The sequence below is a fragment of the Crinia signifera genome, chromosome 5 (assembly GCF_055691185.1).
Source record: "Crinia signifera chromosome 5, ASM5569118v1, whole genome shotgun sequence".
NCBI lineage: Eukaryota > Metazoa > Chordata > Amphibia > Anura > Myobatrachidae > Crinia > Crinia signifera.
This window is the reverse complement of record NC_139221.1, coordinates 261,301,037-261,317,128: the sequence shown is the minus strand read 5'-3', so window position 1 is coordinate 261,317,128 and position 16,092 is coordinate 261,301,037. Positions and strand designations below refer to the sequence as shown.

General features: G+C 42.8%; 1 protein-coding gene across 3 annotated transcripts; it reads left to right on the top strand.

Moving 5' to 3' along the window:
• Nucleotides 1-1,745: 1,745 nt before the first annotated feature.
• Nucleotides 1,746-10,838, top strand: HNRNPA2B1 (heterogeneous nuclear ribonucleoprotein A2/B1). Of its 3 annotated transcripts, none has more exons than XM_083188918.1 (13): nt 1,746-1,920; nt 2,438-2,548; nt 3,727-3,873; nt 3,964-4,174; nt 4,270-4,374; nt 4,455-4,529; nt 5,956-6,018; nt 6,725-6,847; nt 6,933-7,061; nt 8,084-8,169; nt 8,520-9,369; nt 9,527-9,645; nt 10,616-10,838. In XM_083188918.1, the coding sequence occupies exons 1-10, from the start codon at nt 1,915-1,917 to the stop codon at nt 8,149-8,151; spliced, it is 1,038 nt and encodes a 345-aa protein (XP_083045044.1). In that variant the 5' UTR covers nt 1,746-1,914; the 3' UTR covers nt 8,152-8,169; nt 8,520-9,369; nt 9,527-9,645; nt 10,616-10,838. The 3 variants fall into 3 exon arrangements, with proteins under 3 accessions (XP_083045044.1, XP_083045045.1, XP_083045047.1); XM_083188921.1 differs by lacking the exon at nt 1,746-1,920 and adding an exon at nt 2,750-2,831; XM_083188919.1 differs by lacking the exon at nt 8,520-9,369.
• The last annotated feature ends 5,254 nt before the right edge of the window (nt 10,839-16,092 follow it).

Sequence of the window (16,092 nt, the reverse complement as noted above, 5' to 3'; positions counted from 1 at the left end):
CGTACCGCCACCCCTCGCCGGCTCGCCACGCTTCGGGTTGACGTTGATCGTCGGGTGGCGTTAACAATTGGGGGGCCATTTCACACTTCAGGGTGGCTATTTGGGGTCTGTGGGCCATTTAACATTGTTCCCTATGTAAAATCGGGTCAATTGGGCCATTTAACATTGTTCCCAATGTAAATCGCGGTAATCGCGTCGGTCGCATCGCATGCGGTTTTTTGGACGCATGCGATGCGACCGACGCGATTTACCTTTTACTATTCATTTCTATGTGAAATCGCGGGCATCGCATCGGTCGCATTGCATGCCATTATAATGACATGCGATGTACATGCGATGCCCGCGATGGGCGCTGTTCTAGGTAACAAGTACCATGTATTATTATCCACATCTGTGTTGGACAGGTAAATTGCTAAGAAAGGGGCTTCAACACAGGTGATGGCAATTATAAATTAAGAGGAAAATGCAGGAGCAGAGCAATGGGTACTTGTGTATTATCAGGTATTATCAAATCGCATGCAAAAATTGGATGCGTTTTTTCGGCCGATTTTTCGCATTTTCCAGCCAATTTGCATGCTGTTCCATCATTGCACACCCCCGATTTCCATTGTAGTGCATTGCATCGCATGCAATATAGCGGCATGCGATGCATGTGATGCAATTCGATTTTTAATTGTACAAGCACCCTGATGGGTGCTTTCAATGTTAAATGCACCCCCACTATCAACGCCAACCCGAAACGTGGCGAGCGCAGCGTGCCCGCGAGTGGCGGCGGTACGCGTCCTGTGACCTTTTCATACCCCCACTATCCACGTCGGCGTGGTGTTGATTTTAGGTAGCCCAAAGTGTGGCTCGCGGGCTCGCTGCGCTCGCCACGCTTCGGTTTGGCGTTGATAGTGGGGTGTCGTTGACAATGGGGGTGCATTTAACATTGTGAATCGTATCGCATGCCACTTGCTGGCATGTAATGCTATGCAATATTTAATTGTACAATCAGGGGCATTTTCCCGAAAATCTCATCGCACCGCATACCATCGCATAGTACCTGGGGGTGTGCAAGGATGGAATAGCATGCAAATCGTCAGGAAATGGCCGAAGATCGGCCAAAAATCGGACGCAAATCGGCCACTAAATCGCATCGCAGATTGAAACGGCCAAAAATAGGCCAATAAATCGTATGCGATATCGTATACAATTTACATTAAATTGGGCGCCCAGATAATACACAAGTATCGAGCAATGTGTCCCTCTTGGAGAGGGTCTTGTTGGGAGGTATGAAAAAATGCTGGTGGTATTTAAAGGGGGGGTAGAAAATATTTTGGCTTGGGATAGCAAAATTTACAGCTGTGCCACTGTTCCTCACTGCACATATATTTAACGGAAACCAGTTCTCACATCACAAAGATGATGGACGAAGGCTCATAAGCAGAAAGGGACAATGGAAAAGACTACCCAGAATTCCCCACGCCTTTCTCCCATCCATCCCCCAAATCACATAACCACTGGCCGGTCTCCGAAATCAGAATGCCGCAGCCTAATTCACAAAGCACACTCCGTTACTAGTGCTTCCTAACCCCCAGTCACCACCCGCCGCTTTACGACAATTGTGCTATTCCTACGCTGTCAAACAGCCGGCGCCATGACAGGACGCCTCGGCTTACGCCAGCTGCCGGGGACTCTGGCTCCGCCCACAGCTATCATTGGTTGTTCCCGAGCAACTTGGTGACGTAGTGAGGTGTGGCCGGTGGTTGGCGAAGGAAAATTCTGGAAGGAGGGTTACCAGCCGTCGCCATTAGCTCTCAGCCCTCGACTGAGAGAGATACCCGGCGCCCCGCACCCAGCTGATACGCAGAGCTCTTTTTATTTTCGTACAACTTATTTTCGGCTTTGTGTAGTCTAAGGCGGCTGCTCACCATGGAGGTATGGCGGCGTTGCGGGTTAGGTGTGCGACTGCCGGTGTGCGGGCGTGACATGTATGTGACCGGTGTTGGATGTGAGAGTTCCTTGGCCTGTGCCAGTGGGAGAGGATGCGTATGTGTGCATTCCATGGCCGGTACCGGTGTGAGAGGATGCATGTGAGCTGTCGGTGTGCCCAGGGCGATGCATAGAGCACGCATACACAGCGATGCTGCAGGGAGTCGCAGCACGGCCGGCTGTATAATGGCGGCCTGGCTTGCAGCCGCCATCTTATGCCGGAGCTGCGGAGAGCCGTGATGGCCGCTTGCCTCGGTGCAGCCGCTGTCTCTGCACATGGTCAGAAGACTGTGGCACTGGCGCGCTTCTGTGGCTTCTATACAATGCAGGCCGCCATAATACTCGATTCTCTATACTGGAGGTGAGGTACAGTGGCCTCGGGATGGCGTGCCCGGGCTCCAGCGCTGTTACTGTGGATGAGCTACACCGGGACGTCGTGTAACGTTTCTGTTCCTTGTTACAGAGGGAGAAGGAACAATTCCGCAAGCTGTTCATCGGCGGCCTGAGCTTTGAAACGACGGAAGACAGCTTAAGGCAATACTACGAGCAATGGGGGAAGCTGACAGACTGCGTGGTAAGTTGGTTGCTGCCTTATTTCCACCTCCCATTCGTGGCCTACATGATCACTGCCTTATAGTGTTAAAAATAAACCCTTGTTTTAACCAATTTAATGACTGTGATGCTTATTGGCTCCTCCACCAGGTGCATTTTAGTAAAGTACTTGTTTAATGGTAGTTTTTGTCGACTGACTCGGCATTCCTTGAATGTCTTGCAGGATTGACCTGGCCAAACTGCCTCTGCCCAGCTGTGTGAAACTACAAGTTCCAGCATGCCCTGCCAGTTCTACAGTTAGCATGGTATGCTGGGTTGTGTAACTTCACTAGAGCTAGGGATCCACAGGCTAGCAAGTCTGTTTATTGCAGCACCGCCGACTTCCCTCAATATAGTGGGGCATATTAAAACTGGTGATGTTGGCCTACAGTAGTACAAAGATGAGCAGGCATTGGTCCCACTAAACTTGCTTGAACTGTATTGGGGGTAGGGCAATTGGTGGTCCAGGACAAATTCATATTATTTATTATCAGTGTAATAGGCAAAACCAATGTTGATGGTTGCCAAGGGGTGCTGTAAAGAAAATTCAGATACTGTGCTGTTGTTCAAATAAGTTGTTCAAATAAGTTAAGACATTTTTCACAATTATATTTTTTATCGGATATCCCTGTAAGTGGTAGTACTAGGTAGGTGTCAATCTTATTGTTTCTAAAGGCTGCATTGTGCCTTTGCTGCTGCATTTTAACACTAGCAATGGCAGACTTCACGGGCAAATATCAGCCCGATAAGCAGAAAATTCTTTGGAGCACTCTGGGGACAGTGAGCTCTTTAGTGCAAATTCAGGCCTTGTTCCTGAATGTATAGTGATTACCTACCAGTCACAACTATTGCAGGGTCTTTCTGAAAATCTATCATTGACTTCTATTTGCATGCATTGCTTTCATTTCTATGCTCCACTAATTGCAATGTTTGCTTTAAAATTCATACTACAGTTTGACTAATACCAATTGCAGATTTTTGAAGTGCTTTTTCAGCAGCTGCTTCCTCTAAAGGCTTGTTTTAGTTTATACTCCTGTCATAAAAAGTCCCCATTGTTCACTTACAATTCAAAATGAAACCTAACCATTCATTGTAAAGTGTTCCTGTAAATGATGTTGCACAAAGCAGTGTCCGTTCCACTAAAGTTGTTGTTCCCTCCAGGTGATGAGGGACCCTGCCAGTAAAAGATCAAGAGGCTTTGGGTTTGTTACGTTTTCTTCAATGAATGAAGTTGATGCTGCAATGTCAGCCCGTCCGCATTCTATTGATGGCAGAGTTGTGGAGCCGAAGCGTGCTGTGGCAAGAGAGGTGAATACATATTTAAAAATGACTTATGCTAAACTAGGTCTGTCTACATGTTGAAAAACAGAACACTGAACTTGAGTTTTTTGACCTTAGGAATCTGCAAAGCCTGGTGCACATGTTACTGTTAAAAAGCTGTTTGTTGGTGGTATTAAAGAAGATACTGAAGAACATCACCTTCGTGACTATTTTGAAGAATATGGAAAAATTGAAAGTATTGAAATTATTACAGACAAGCAATCTGGCAAGAAGAGGGGCTTCGGGTTTGTGACATTTGATGACCACGATCCAGTTGATAAAATTGTGTGTAAGTTGCCTTCTCAAAATAGCTTTTCATTGTAATATTTTTTTTGGGTATGGAATGATGTACAGCTGAAACTTTTCATGATTTACTTTTTTTAGTGCAAAAATACCACACCATAAATGGTCACAATGCAGAAGTAAGAAAGGCTTTATCGAGACAAGAGATGCATGAAGTACAAAATACAAGGAGTAGCAGAGGTGGTGGTATGTATTGTATTGCATATAACCATTTTTATCCTCCATATTCAGGTTGTTGTCTTTAAAAATACTTGTGGTTTTTGTAGGTAATTTTGGATTCGAGTCGCGTGGTGGCGGAAACTTTGGCCCAGGACCTGGAAGCAATTTCAGGGGAGGTTCTGGTATGTATAGTTTACATGACTTTGAGGACAGTATTCTATTATGGTAGTGTACATTATTTGGGCCACTTATCTTGTGAAGATAACATATAAACAGAGTGAATACACATTCATATATGTGCTGGGTGATCTGTCAGGACCAGTGGTCTCCGCTGTCCGATTAATATCCAGCATGCTGGGTATTAAACACCAGGCAATAGCGACGCATGGGGCTGTGCATCGCTATCACCTCTACACAAGTAGCGGATGTAGTGGCATTTTCTAAGCAATCTAGTGAGATTGCTTAGTAAATGCCCTTTTAAATTGCTGTGTAGGCCCCATTAGCTGCTCAATCAAATTAGTAATACTCCTCATGTGCTAAAAGGAAGGGATGTTCACCCTGCACACCAAAGGGCATTAGTAATACGATTTGAAAACCAACATATTTTGCAAAAAATATAAGTCTCCGGTCCTCAGCAAGGCTTCTCCGATACCAGAGGTCCCTAGACTGCCTGACAACCATACCCATTCTGGGCCATATGTCTACTGTAAGGCTACAGGATAACAGCACTTAACATTAGATTGAGAGAGAGCCTGCCTATCAGGAGTTACCCCTAAATTCTCCTCATGGCACCAAATGAACCAGCATGCCTAACATAACATAAAATCAGAACATTTACTGTGCATGAACATTAAAACTATTAAATTCATAAATGACAGTTTAAGAATATCGGATTTTTGTTATAAGAAAAACCAAGCCATGATCCTTAAATATCCCTTAAACATAAATTTGTCCAATATATTCGTGATTGAGGAAGGGTGTGAATATGAAATATTGTACAGATATAATGAAAATAGTACATCTATTAGAGAAGCAGGCTGTATTACTTACAGATAGGAACTGCTAGGGGTACGATCAATAGAAAAAAAGCATACTTTGCTAAAGATCATTGTATGAAGTGGTGCGAGGGAGGAGGAAACTTTGGGGTGTATTCATTTATACTCGGACACCTGACCACTTCACTGATCTTTCCGCTGCATAGTAACTAGAATGACTTGAATTATGGTTATGGCCTTTTTAGAACTTTTTTTACTGTCTATATACTTTATATAACTTACTGAACAAACTGTGCGTACGTTTAAGCCTTAAGTGTAGAATAACTATTAGGATATGATGGAGTTGCATAATACAGCCTCCTAACTAATGGGCCCCATACATCTACAGATCGATTGTCAGATTGGGCTGATTGGAGCAAAAACCTGGTAATATCTGAATGACGGCTTTTGGCAGTTTTCCAGCATTTCAAACCAAAATTTTCAGCTGTTATTTGCTCTCATCCATTACCAGGATTTTGTTCCAACCAGCCCAATCTGACAATCGATCTGTAGATGTATGGCCACCTTTATGCCTACCCACCTGTGCTTTTTCATAATGACTTGTCTATTTCAGATGGCTATGGTGGTGGACGTGGCTATGGTGACGGATACAATGGATATGGTGGTGGTCAAGGAGGTGAGAATTACATTTTTTTTTTTTTTCTACTGTGTATTAAATCAAGGCCGTATTAAAATTTACAAGGTCCTAGGAGGGATCCGATATGATTTCCCGGCGGTCGGAATCCCGACACTGGAATCCCGACCGCCGAAATCCCGACAAGGGGGGGACATGGATCGCCCCCCCTTGCGGGCTCGCTGCGCTCGCCACGCAGCGGGCCCGGTGCCTCGCTACGCTCGGCACGCTATTTTATTCTCCCTCTATGGGTGTCGTGGACACCCACGGAGGGAGAAAGTTTCGGGATTTCGGCGGTCGGGATTCCAGTGTCGGGATTCCGACCGCCGGGATCCCGACCGCCGGGAAATTAACCGCATCCCCCTAGGAGGGATGGGGCACCAATGGAGCAATTCAGCTGTTGCTCTATTCTGGTGAGAACAGCTGCGGACACAAGCATTTCTGCATGCAGTGCTTGGCAGTGTTAAACCCAGCACTGCAGTGTACAATAACTGTAGGTGTAACATACAGTCAATGTCCATTGCTTAACAAATTTACTGTATGTTACACCTACAGCTCTAGCTCTACAGCTCTGTAGTCAAATTTGTGTAAAATTTATGAAGTGTCACAGTTGCTCAATAAACACAGGGTTTTACTCTGCCTTGGATTTGTTAGCCACTAAATAGTTTATTTTTATTTTATTTCTTTAATTCACATTTTGCTCCTACAGGTGGTAACTTTGGAGGTGGTGGACCAAGTTATGGTGGTGGACGAGGTGGATATGGAGGTGGCCCAGGCTATGGCAATCAAGGTGGTGGATATGGTGGAGGAGGATATGATAACTACGGTGGAGGTAATTTGTCACTTAAAGACACAGTGCTTGTGGGGTTTTCTTTTTATTTATTTTTATTTATACAATTGCGGTTGGTTGCTTTTAGGAAACTACGGTGGTGGTGGAAATTACAATGAATTTGGAAACTACAACCAACAATCTTCAAGCTATGGACCAATGAAGAGCGGTGGGAACTTTGGCGGAGGCAGGAGCATGGGAGGACCATACGGTGGAGGTAAAGAGAATGGAACATATCTGGTTGTTTGTCAGTGTATATTTACCATTACTGTTAAGGTCCATACACACTGGGTGATTATGCCCAACTTGTATAGACAGCGACGATCGCTGGGGGGAAAGCCACTCAGTGCATACACACAACCACTTTCCCCCTGCCCGTCGCTGTCAGCAGGGGGGGCTTTGCATAACGCAGAGCTATGCAAAGCCATCTATCTGCCGGTAATATCAGCAGATGAACGTCTGTCCCTGCGATGATGCTAGAGCATGCATCACCGCTCATTGCCGGACCATACACACTGGGTGGTTTTGAGCGGGTTTTAGCTCACTCACCCAGTGTGTATGCACTTCTATATAGGCTCCTTTGGGAGTGATGCACAGGTTCTCAAACTGTCGTCGGTACTCCACACAGTGCATGTTTTGCAGATCTCCTCACAGAATTGCAAGTGAATGGAAGAAAAAAATCCACAGTTGGAGCCATTTAACAGGCCTGTCCAACCTGTGGCTCTCCAGCTGTTGTGCAACTATACATCACAGCACACCCTGCCACACTTGCTGTTAGAAAATGGCAAGTCATGCTATGATGTGTAGTTTCACAACAGCTGGTGCGCTGCAGGTTGGACAGTCCTTAGTTAAAATGTTAGTGAGTAATGAGTGCACCTGCCGTGTGACCTGGGAAATATGAACTCTGTGGGGTAGGTTTGAGAACCACTGAGCAAGCTATTATAACTAGTAGTTGATTTTTTTTTTTTTTTGCAGTTCCTTATTGGTACTATTGTAATTACAAAAAAAGACCTTTATAAAGCGATCTGAATAGTAGCGTAAGAATGGAGACTATTTTTTTATTTTTTTTGGCTTGAGTTTTTGTTCAAAAACCTGTTTATTGCTGTGGTTTGAAATTTCTTTAAGCTGTGGGGGTTTTTCCCATACAATAAAAAATTTCTAATTACACCTATATAATAATGGTCTGTATATTTGAGCATTTTAAATGGCAAATTTTTTTTTTTTTTTCCTGCTATAAAGGAAACTATGGTCCAGGTAGTGGGAGTGGTGGCAGTAGTAGTGGATATGGAGGGAGAAATCGGTATTAAATTCCTGTCTCCTGCTGGGTAAGTACCCTAAATGCACTGTTCAGGTGGGTTTTCTCGTAGCCTCGGGCAGATGAACTTTAAATCTGCCTCTGTTTTTTTTTTTTTTTTTGAGACTTCCATTGTAAAGTTCACACTTTATATACACACACACACTTGTGTTCTTACTGCTGTGCACAATTACATTTTAATTCAACAAATGTTTCAAACTTACAGATGTGTTTTGTTATGATGTCGGTTTGCGAAAGGCCTAGGTTTCATAAGCACTTGTTTAGCTGCAGGATAAGCTAATCAGGATAGTATTGTCTTTAATTTGGGTAGCTGGATATATCATAACCTATTCTTTTTACTCTTTACTTCTGTTGAAACAGGCTTCACTGTATAAATAGGAGAGGATGAGAGCCCAGAGGTAACACAGCTGCAGGTTATCGAGATTACAAAGTTTAAGGAGACATTATCTCAGTCATGCATAAAACATGCAGTGATATGACAGAAGACACCAGAGCAGATGCAGAGAGCCATTTTGTGAATGGAGTGGAATATATTTAAGTACATTACCTTACAATGGAGGAAGGACTGTAAAAATACGTCTTTGAGACAGTTACATAGGTTTTTAATTGTTTATTTGTAGTGGTCTTTGTACAGAGTGCAGCAGCATTTTCTTTTTGATAATGTTAAATTTTTAAGTTACAGGTAACGTGAAACTTTTTTAAGATTTCTGAACAGTTGAAGCAACTAGCCAGGATCATGGTGTAATATGAGACTTTATTTTCCTTTTAAATTTCAGTGTGTGTATAGTTAATGAGCTGTTGTACACTTTCATTTAATAAAATAATTCGAAAGGAAATACTTGACTTTCTAGACTGGAGTTTCTTCTTACAAGGAAAAGAGTAGCAATGAGTATGAAGTGTCTTGTGTTGCTAGTCATAAGGAGAAAAGTAATTAGGTTGCTCAGGGTATCACTGCAAAGAGAAACGCCTTTTTAGATCTTTTAGATGCCGCTGCTGCTTCCATGGCAAGTAAAGGAAATATTCCCAGCGAGTTACTCTACCCAGAGACACAGGTCTAGTACAAGAACCCTTGAGAGCGGCTTCTAAGTTCAGTTTCTTAACACTGAGCTAAAGTTCTGGATAAAGGTTTTTGCTACACTAGATTAAGGATGTCTACGGCAGCTGAGGGGGTAGAGAAAAGTAGTGCTAAGCTTCATATAAACATCTGTAGGTAAGATCTTATTCTTTCTATTTAAAACAGTGTGTTGCAAGTATACAGTGTAGCTATTTTTAACCCTCTAAACATAACCACTTTTTTCTTTATTTTTGTGCATAATTTTGAATTCTGTAATATTCTTAGTACAGTTTTTCTTTTGCTGGAATTTTAGCAATGGTTTGAAAATGGACAAGCAGTCTGTCAAAGACTGAGCTTCTGTTCAACAAATGAAACAAAGGGCAAACATATCCAAGTGGTCCACATTTCTGGGGTCCTTGCATCATGTTACAGGTAACTATATAAATTTTTAACAAAGTGGGTTTTTCTCTATTCCTGCCAACCAGTAGTAAATTTTCAGTGTGATGCCTTTCTCCTCCGTGGCGCTCAAACTAGCTTAATTCGACACTTAAGTGTTTCTATCAAGTCATTATTATGGTCTTATACTATATACTTACAAATTATATATTTCCATATACACAATCATTTTCTGCCAGATATTGGCTTTTCTGGACTTTAAGAATATGTAGACTTGAAAGGGTACATGACCTACTCTAATGCAAACATGAAGCGGTCCAGTACTTGTAGGTTGCCTTTTAATACAGGTAGTATTAATCCTGCATTCTTCATTTTCACTACAACCTGGCTTCTCCAGGTCAAAGTATGTGCGCTTTAGCGGTAAATGCTCCTATTCATTGAGATGTAATACATTTTTCAGCACAGTGGTGTATATGCTCCAAATAGGATTTAAAATGGTTTAGAAAGTAGTTGTGTAAACTCACTATAAAACCTTTTGCGTTTGTAGAATAAAAGCCCTACCTAGCTCAGTGTCTAATACACAACCTTTAAGACCTATAGGGTGAGATTTAATAGGATGAGATATTCAGAAAGTGAGAGATTTTGTGAGAAATTTCCAGTTTTTTTAAAGCGGCAATCATTTACACTTCAAAATCAAACTGGTTTTGCAGTGTAAATGATTGCCGCTTTAAAAAAACTGGAGATTTCTTCCCAAATCTCTCACTTTCTGAATATCTCATCCTATTAAATCTCACCCATAGTGTTTTTGTAAAATGGTGCTTTTTATCCTTGGTCACTTGTACATATAGTAATGAAGAGAGCGCATTTTTACACTTCCATACACTGTTAGAAACATTGGAGGACTAGGCCATGTATTTATTTCTAACAATTAGTCTTGGTCATTGGGCTCGATGGTTCTTTCCTAAAACTAAAGCAAACCATAACATAACTATTCCTTGTCTGACAGGTTCTGGAGCAGGTAACCTTGCACATGAAGGCTTCAAAACTTGATACAGTGGTTCTGGCCCAAAGGCATCAAGAATTACTGATTTGATAAGAACTGGAGATGAAGGGTTAAGTCAGTCTTCCTTTGTGGTGGTTTTTATTTACACTTTCTGTGGAAATTCCAGGCTGGTACTGAGAATTTTAATTAGAAATTTTTAATAAAGCTTGTTTTTGATATGTGTAAATGGTTGACTTATTATTATTCTAGCTAGTGTCCCAATTGCTATACCTGAGCAAGGCCAGTTCTTGTGTAGTGTCCAGCAGCGCCACCAGCCAAAGAATACCATACCTAATCGCCCATACTCATATCATGCGTTTACGACATTTTGGAGGAAGAAATGGACTATGTGAAATTAGTTTCACAACCTTAACATGACAACACCCAACATGCATCTGGCTGGCAAGTCCTGAGTTTTTCCATACTTTACCATAAGTGTCTACTGATTGGTGATAGGAAATGGTGCAGTATGCCTGTGAGGGTACAAGTTTGCACTAACTTTGCTCTTATGACTCCAAAACATATTTTTTTTTTTTATGTTTTGTGCTTGTCAACCAACAAACCCTCTTAATTAGTTCCTGCCCACTTATTTCTTGTCAGTCAACTGATCCACAGCCGAGAAATGGGTGCTAAAATTGCAGGCCATGACTTGATCTGCTTGGTGCCACATTTTTTACAGACATTCGTGAAAGGCCATACACTGAAGAGTAGGTGGTTTCCACTACTTAGTCATGCTCTTCTACTGTGGTAAGATCCGATGAGGTGATGGTTCAGTGTTTGCACAAGAGCTTACAATCTGTGTACTGAAACAGTGTTAAGGATGGAGTTTGCAAAAGAGTCTGGTGTGGATTATATAGACCAGGGCTGGGCTACACCGGCCCTCCAGATGTTAGTGAACTACATATCCCAGCATGCCTTGCATCAGTTTCAGCATGGCCACATAGCAAAACTAATGCAAAGCATCCTGGGATGTGTAGTTCACTAACATCTGGAGGGCCAGTGTTGCCCAGCCCTGATATAGACTGTCAAGAAGTCGACAACAAAAGGTCTGATGTCGACATCACCATGGGCGTTAGTGTAACACTTCGCTTGGTGCACTTAGTCTAAAAAAAAATGTTGGCTAACAGTGGAGCTCAGCCCAAACAGGTGGAGAGCGGGACTGCATTTATATATTCCGATTCGCTGGACAACTTTATCTTGAAGGCAGGATGTTTGCTCTTGCAAGGGAATCAACAGATAGGTAGTAATCTGTAATTTACAAATAAGCTGTTCACTACAGGAGATCAAATAGGTAGCTTTGCAATATAGGCTAGAGAATTTTTTTTTTTTTTTATTGCACCCCTAGGCCAAAAGTTTCTTGAGAAACCGTAACAATAGAAGTAAACATTTGTTTTTAAATATCCGTATATTTATCCTTATACACAACTGTATACAGTTATGTTGATTGGCAGGTTTCACTTCTGTTTGTCCACATATGATATGATTTGAAGTCAAATGCTAGGGTTGTATCTTACATTGACCATACGTTTAAATTGGATCTGGACCACCAACCCATGGCACACCTGCAAATGTCAAGAGGCTCCCAGTTTGAGAGGAATTGGGCTATGCAAAAAAAAAATTATTGGAAAAATAGTTCTAAGTTATCGATACTTATGAGAGCATGTTTCTGATGTAAAGATGTTCTTGTATTTAAGTGAACTTAGTTGAGATTTTTTTTCATCTCTTGTCATACACATCAATTTTTCCTTTTTTTTTTTTTTTTTTTTTTTTTGTGCTCTTTTCTAAGCGATCTGACTAGATTGCTTAAGGTAAGTGCAGATAGCTCACTGTCTATGCCCCCGAGCGATGGCAAACCCACACGTCGCTATTGCCTGATAACTAAGTCAGTGCATGCAGTCCAAATCTAGACCAGTGACTGCAAATCGCTCTGTGTGTACAGTAAGCAACAGTGATCCTGATTTAAGTCCTCTTGAACCCACTTGGCACATATTGCTGCATGTGTATGGGTGATCTAGACACCAGGAAATGGCCTACCCTAAATAGATTAGCAAAAATGTTCAGCACACATCTCATTGTGTGTATGCCCCTTAGATTGATATCTTTCACCTTCAGGGACTGATTCTGGCCAAGCAACTGCCTGATTATGTTCTGCGGTCATCTGGCCATAGACTGGTAATTGCTATTGCGTTATAGAATGTGAATCTTGCTAAATTTCAGTGTTTTAGCAGTACCCATAAAAACCTATAGGTTCGTTCTTTGCCTGTGTGTAGCAATCAAAAGGGGTATAATCAATTAAATTGCAAACTTGCAGTTTGCGAACATATCTAGTCACAACATTCCCATATGGTAATGTCAATGGCAGTAATTTATGTGTACCTTGGCTGTCTCAGGAGAGGGGAGCTGATTAATCAATATAACTGTTTACCATCTGTTCTTCTCTTGTGAGCAGCTTTTTCTCTGTAGTGTCAACTACAATTATTGTTTTTCACCTCATGAGTAATAAACGTTTGTATAATAAGATTTATACTGTTATTCATGAGCTGTATTTCTGTAGTGGCTGGAAGTTGGCTTTTAAATTACTATTACATTCCTTTAGTTCTGAAGGATACATCATTCTTGAGTGGGATGCAAACCATAACATAGAAGTGTTTTGGTTTACAATTGCTGTCTGGGTCATTATCATATCACTTTACAACTTTTTTTTTTTTTTCCCCCAGTTCCAGCATGTAGAAAGTATTATCTAGATTTGGGGCAATATTGGAGTTAAGGCCCCCATACATTAGGCCGACTTGTCCTTAGGACACGTCGGACCCAATTCTCCTGTGAGCCGCCCGGCAGCTCCCCGGGAGGCTCACATACAATTTGGCACTTGATGAGCCAGTTTTTACATGTGATAAATCTCTTGCGATTTATCACATGTAAAACAAATGGGGAGCTGCAGGGCGGCGGCAAACAAATGAGTTCCCGGCGGGTGCGGCGAGTGATGCTGACCTGGCCGGGCAGCTGTGATCAGAAATAGCAGCGCTGCCGCTGCGGGACGGGATCACAGAACGGCCGGTCATTTGACAGGGATTTTAAAAATCTAATAGCCGCCACTGTGCGTCCCGTCCCGCAGCGGCAGCGCTGCTATTTCTGATCACAGCTGCCCAGCCAGGTCAGTGTGTCTGCCCGCCGTGCTCCCCCGCCCCCCGGTGTCTGCATGCATATGCCTGACAAGTGGGCAGGCATATGCATAGCATACAGGGAGGTCGGATGATCTTATGTGCTGACCGTCCGACCTCCCTGATCCGGTCCGATGCGCACGGGACCGCGCATCGGATCATACCTGCGATTTCATCCGGTTATCGGCCCAAAGTGCCGAAATCGGATGAAATCGTCCCAAAATCGTATAGTGTATGGGGGCCTTTAGTCTTTTCAAGATTGACTGGTTGCTGAAAGATTATTATGCCAGTATTTTATATGTATAAAAATGCATGGCTCACTGGCCTGCCCAGGATTGAGGACAGCCAGAGTCTTGCCTTCTTCATAGCTGTCCACTCTTGGGAAGTCGCCTATATACGGTGTAGTGGATTAGTGATAAACTCATCCCCATTCCTTGACAGACACCAAAATACCATTGCTAGAGCGGAGATTGGGGAAGGTAATTAATGTTTTACGATTATAGTGTTTGGTGTAATAGTATTAATGTTAAGCTTTTTTTTTTTTTTTTTTTTTTTTCAATATGCAAGTGCTAATGTGCTGTGATATTGTAGCAATGGTTTTTGTATTTTGGAGGGGAATTAATGTTGTAAGTGGTATGGTGATAGTCATTCTCGTAGAGCCAAGGAATTGGGGGGTATTCAATCTGAGGGTCACGGCAGTCCAGCTCGCTGGACTGCCGTGACCCAGTCCCGTTGTTGGTCAGCTCGACCGAGAACATGCAGGCGGGATTCAATGTCCAGCGTCCTGGGGAGTGAAAAGGGGGCGTGGCTGAGTTGCAGCCAGGAAGAGGCGAGCTGCAGCCGGCAGCTCGTCACTTCCCGGCTGTTCTCGACAGCTAGTGATGTCAGGCTCGTTCTGCCGAGATACCTTGCTCAATGCTGTCGGAAGACGGCTTTGAATTGGGCCTGGCGGATGCTCGCGGGAGATTAAATATCCCCCTAAATGTGCCTGATGGTCTTCATCCTGGCGTACACACTCTATGGTACTTTAATGCCTAGATGTTCCCCTGGACTCTCCTACATAGAAAATTGTTTAGTACATAATTTCTAGCCACTGCTGAAACAAACTTAAAGCTTTGCCACTCATGGTGATGTGGAGAGAAGGGTGTAGCCATATTAAAGATGGTTCATGTAGGGGTTAAAGAAGCTTAATTGAGAAAACCAATAGAAGCAAAATGCTAAAACCGCCTCCTAAGCTGTCAAATTAAAAAATGATTCGTCCACCTGTCTACATTTCAAACGAATTGAGACCAATTGTGAGGAGAGACATTCTTCAATGAAAAGTTTTAAACTCCTCTATAGAGGAGTTAAGAGTATGCATGAATTAAAGAAGATTATTAAACATGAAATCAAAGGATAGGTGGGGGAAGGTAACCTATACATGAGAATGGCTAGTACATACAGAGGTATGGTTAAAACTAGAGAAAAGTTTATAATGATTGGAGGGGATACTGTTAAATGACAATGGGGCTAGTGAGCATATTTGCTAAGGTTATGTGTCCAGACAGCAACTGGCAGTGTGCATACCACAGATTTGGTGTAATGTAACGACTAATGAGCAACAAAATGTTTGGGAGGCAGACCACTGGTTTCTAACACCTACCAGACCTTAAGGTTTGCAGCTGAGAAACACCAAGGATTTTAGTTAATAATGAATTTAGCCATCTTAAGTTAGGAAGGAATTAGAAGCTAATCATAACAGTAAATCAGATACCAGGTGGATGGAAAATAGTGGTGACTATTGTAACATGCCGTTCTGTTCACCAGGGAACCGGGCAAGGGTTTTTGGATTCTACAGTACACAGCGTGCAGGTTGTACCCATCAGCCTGGGTCAAGTGTTATTTGTACTGGATGTAGGAGCGGATCATTCACCTTAGAGAAGATTCCTGGTAGCCAACTAACCTGGGTGGCCATTTGTTAGTCAGTGACTTTTTATAATCTGGTCCTGCCCAGGTTAGTCTCCTCATCCTCCTCCAATCCTGTCTCCTACACAAACATCTTTTGCTGTTTCAAAGAACCAGATACTCATCAGAAGGCCCCCATACACAGGCTGTGTGTCAGAGCTCCACTCCTATAGTCTAAATATTGAGGAAGCACCAGGCAGGTGTGTTCCAGCAGTGCCCTACGGCCCTTATAGGATGAGATGTACACTGATGCATCCGATTCAGATAGATATATGCTGTACGTATGATCTACTGCAGGGGTGGCCAAACCGGTCCTCGAGATCTACCAACGGTCCA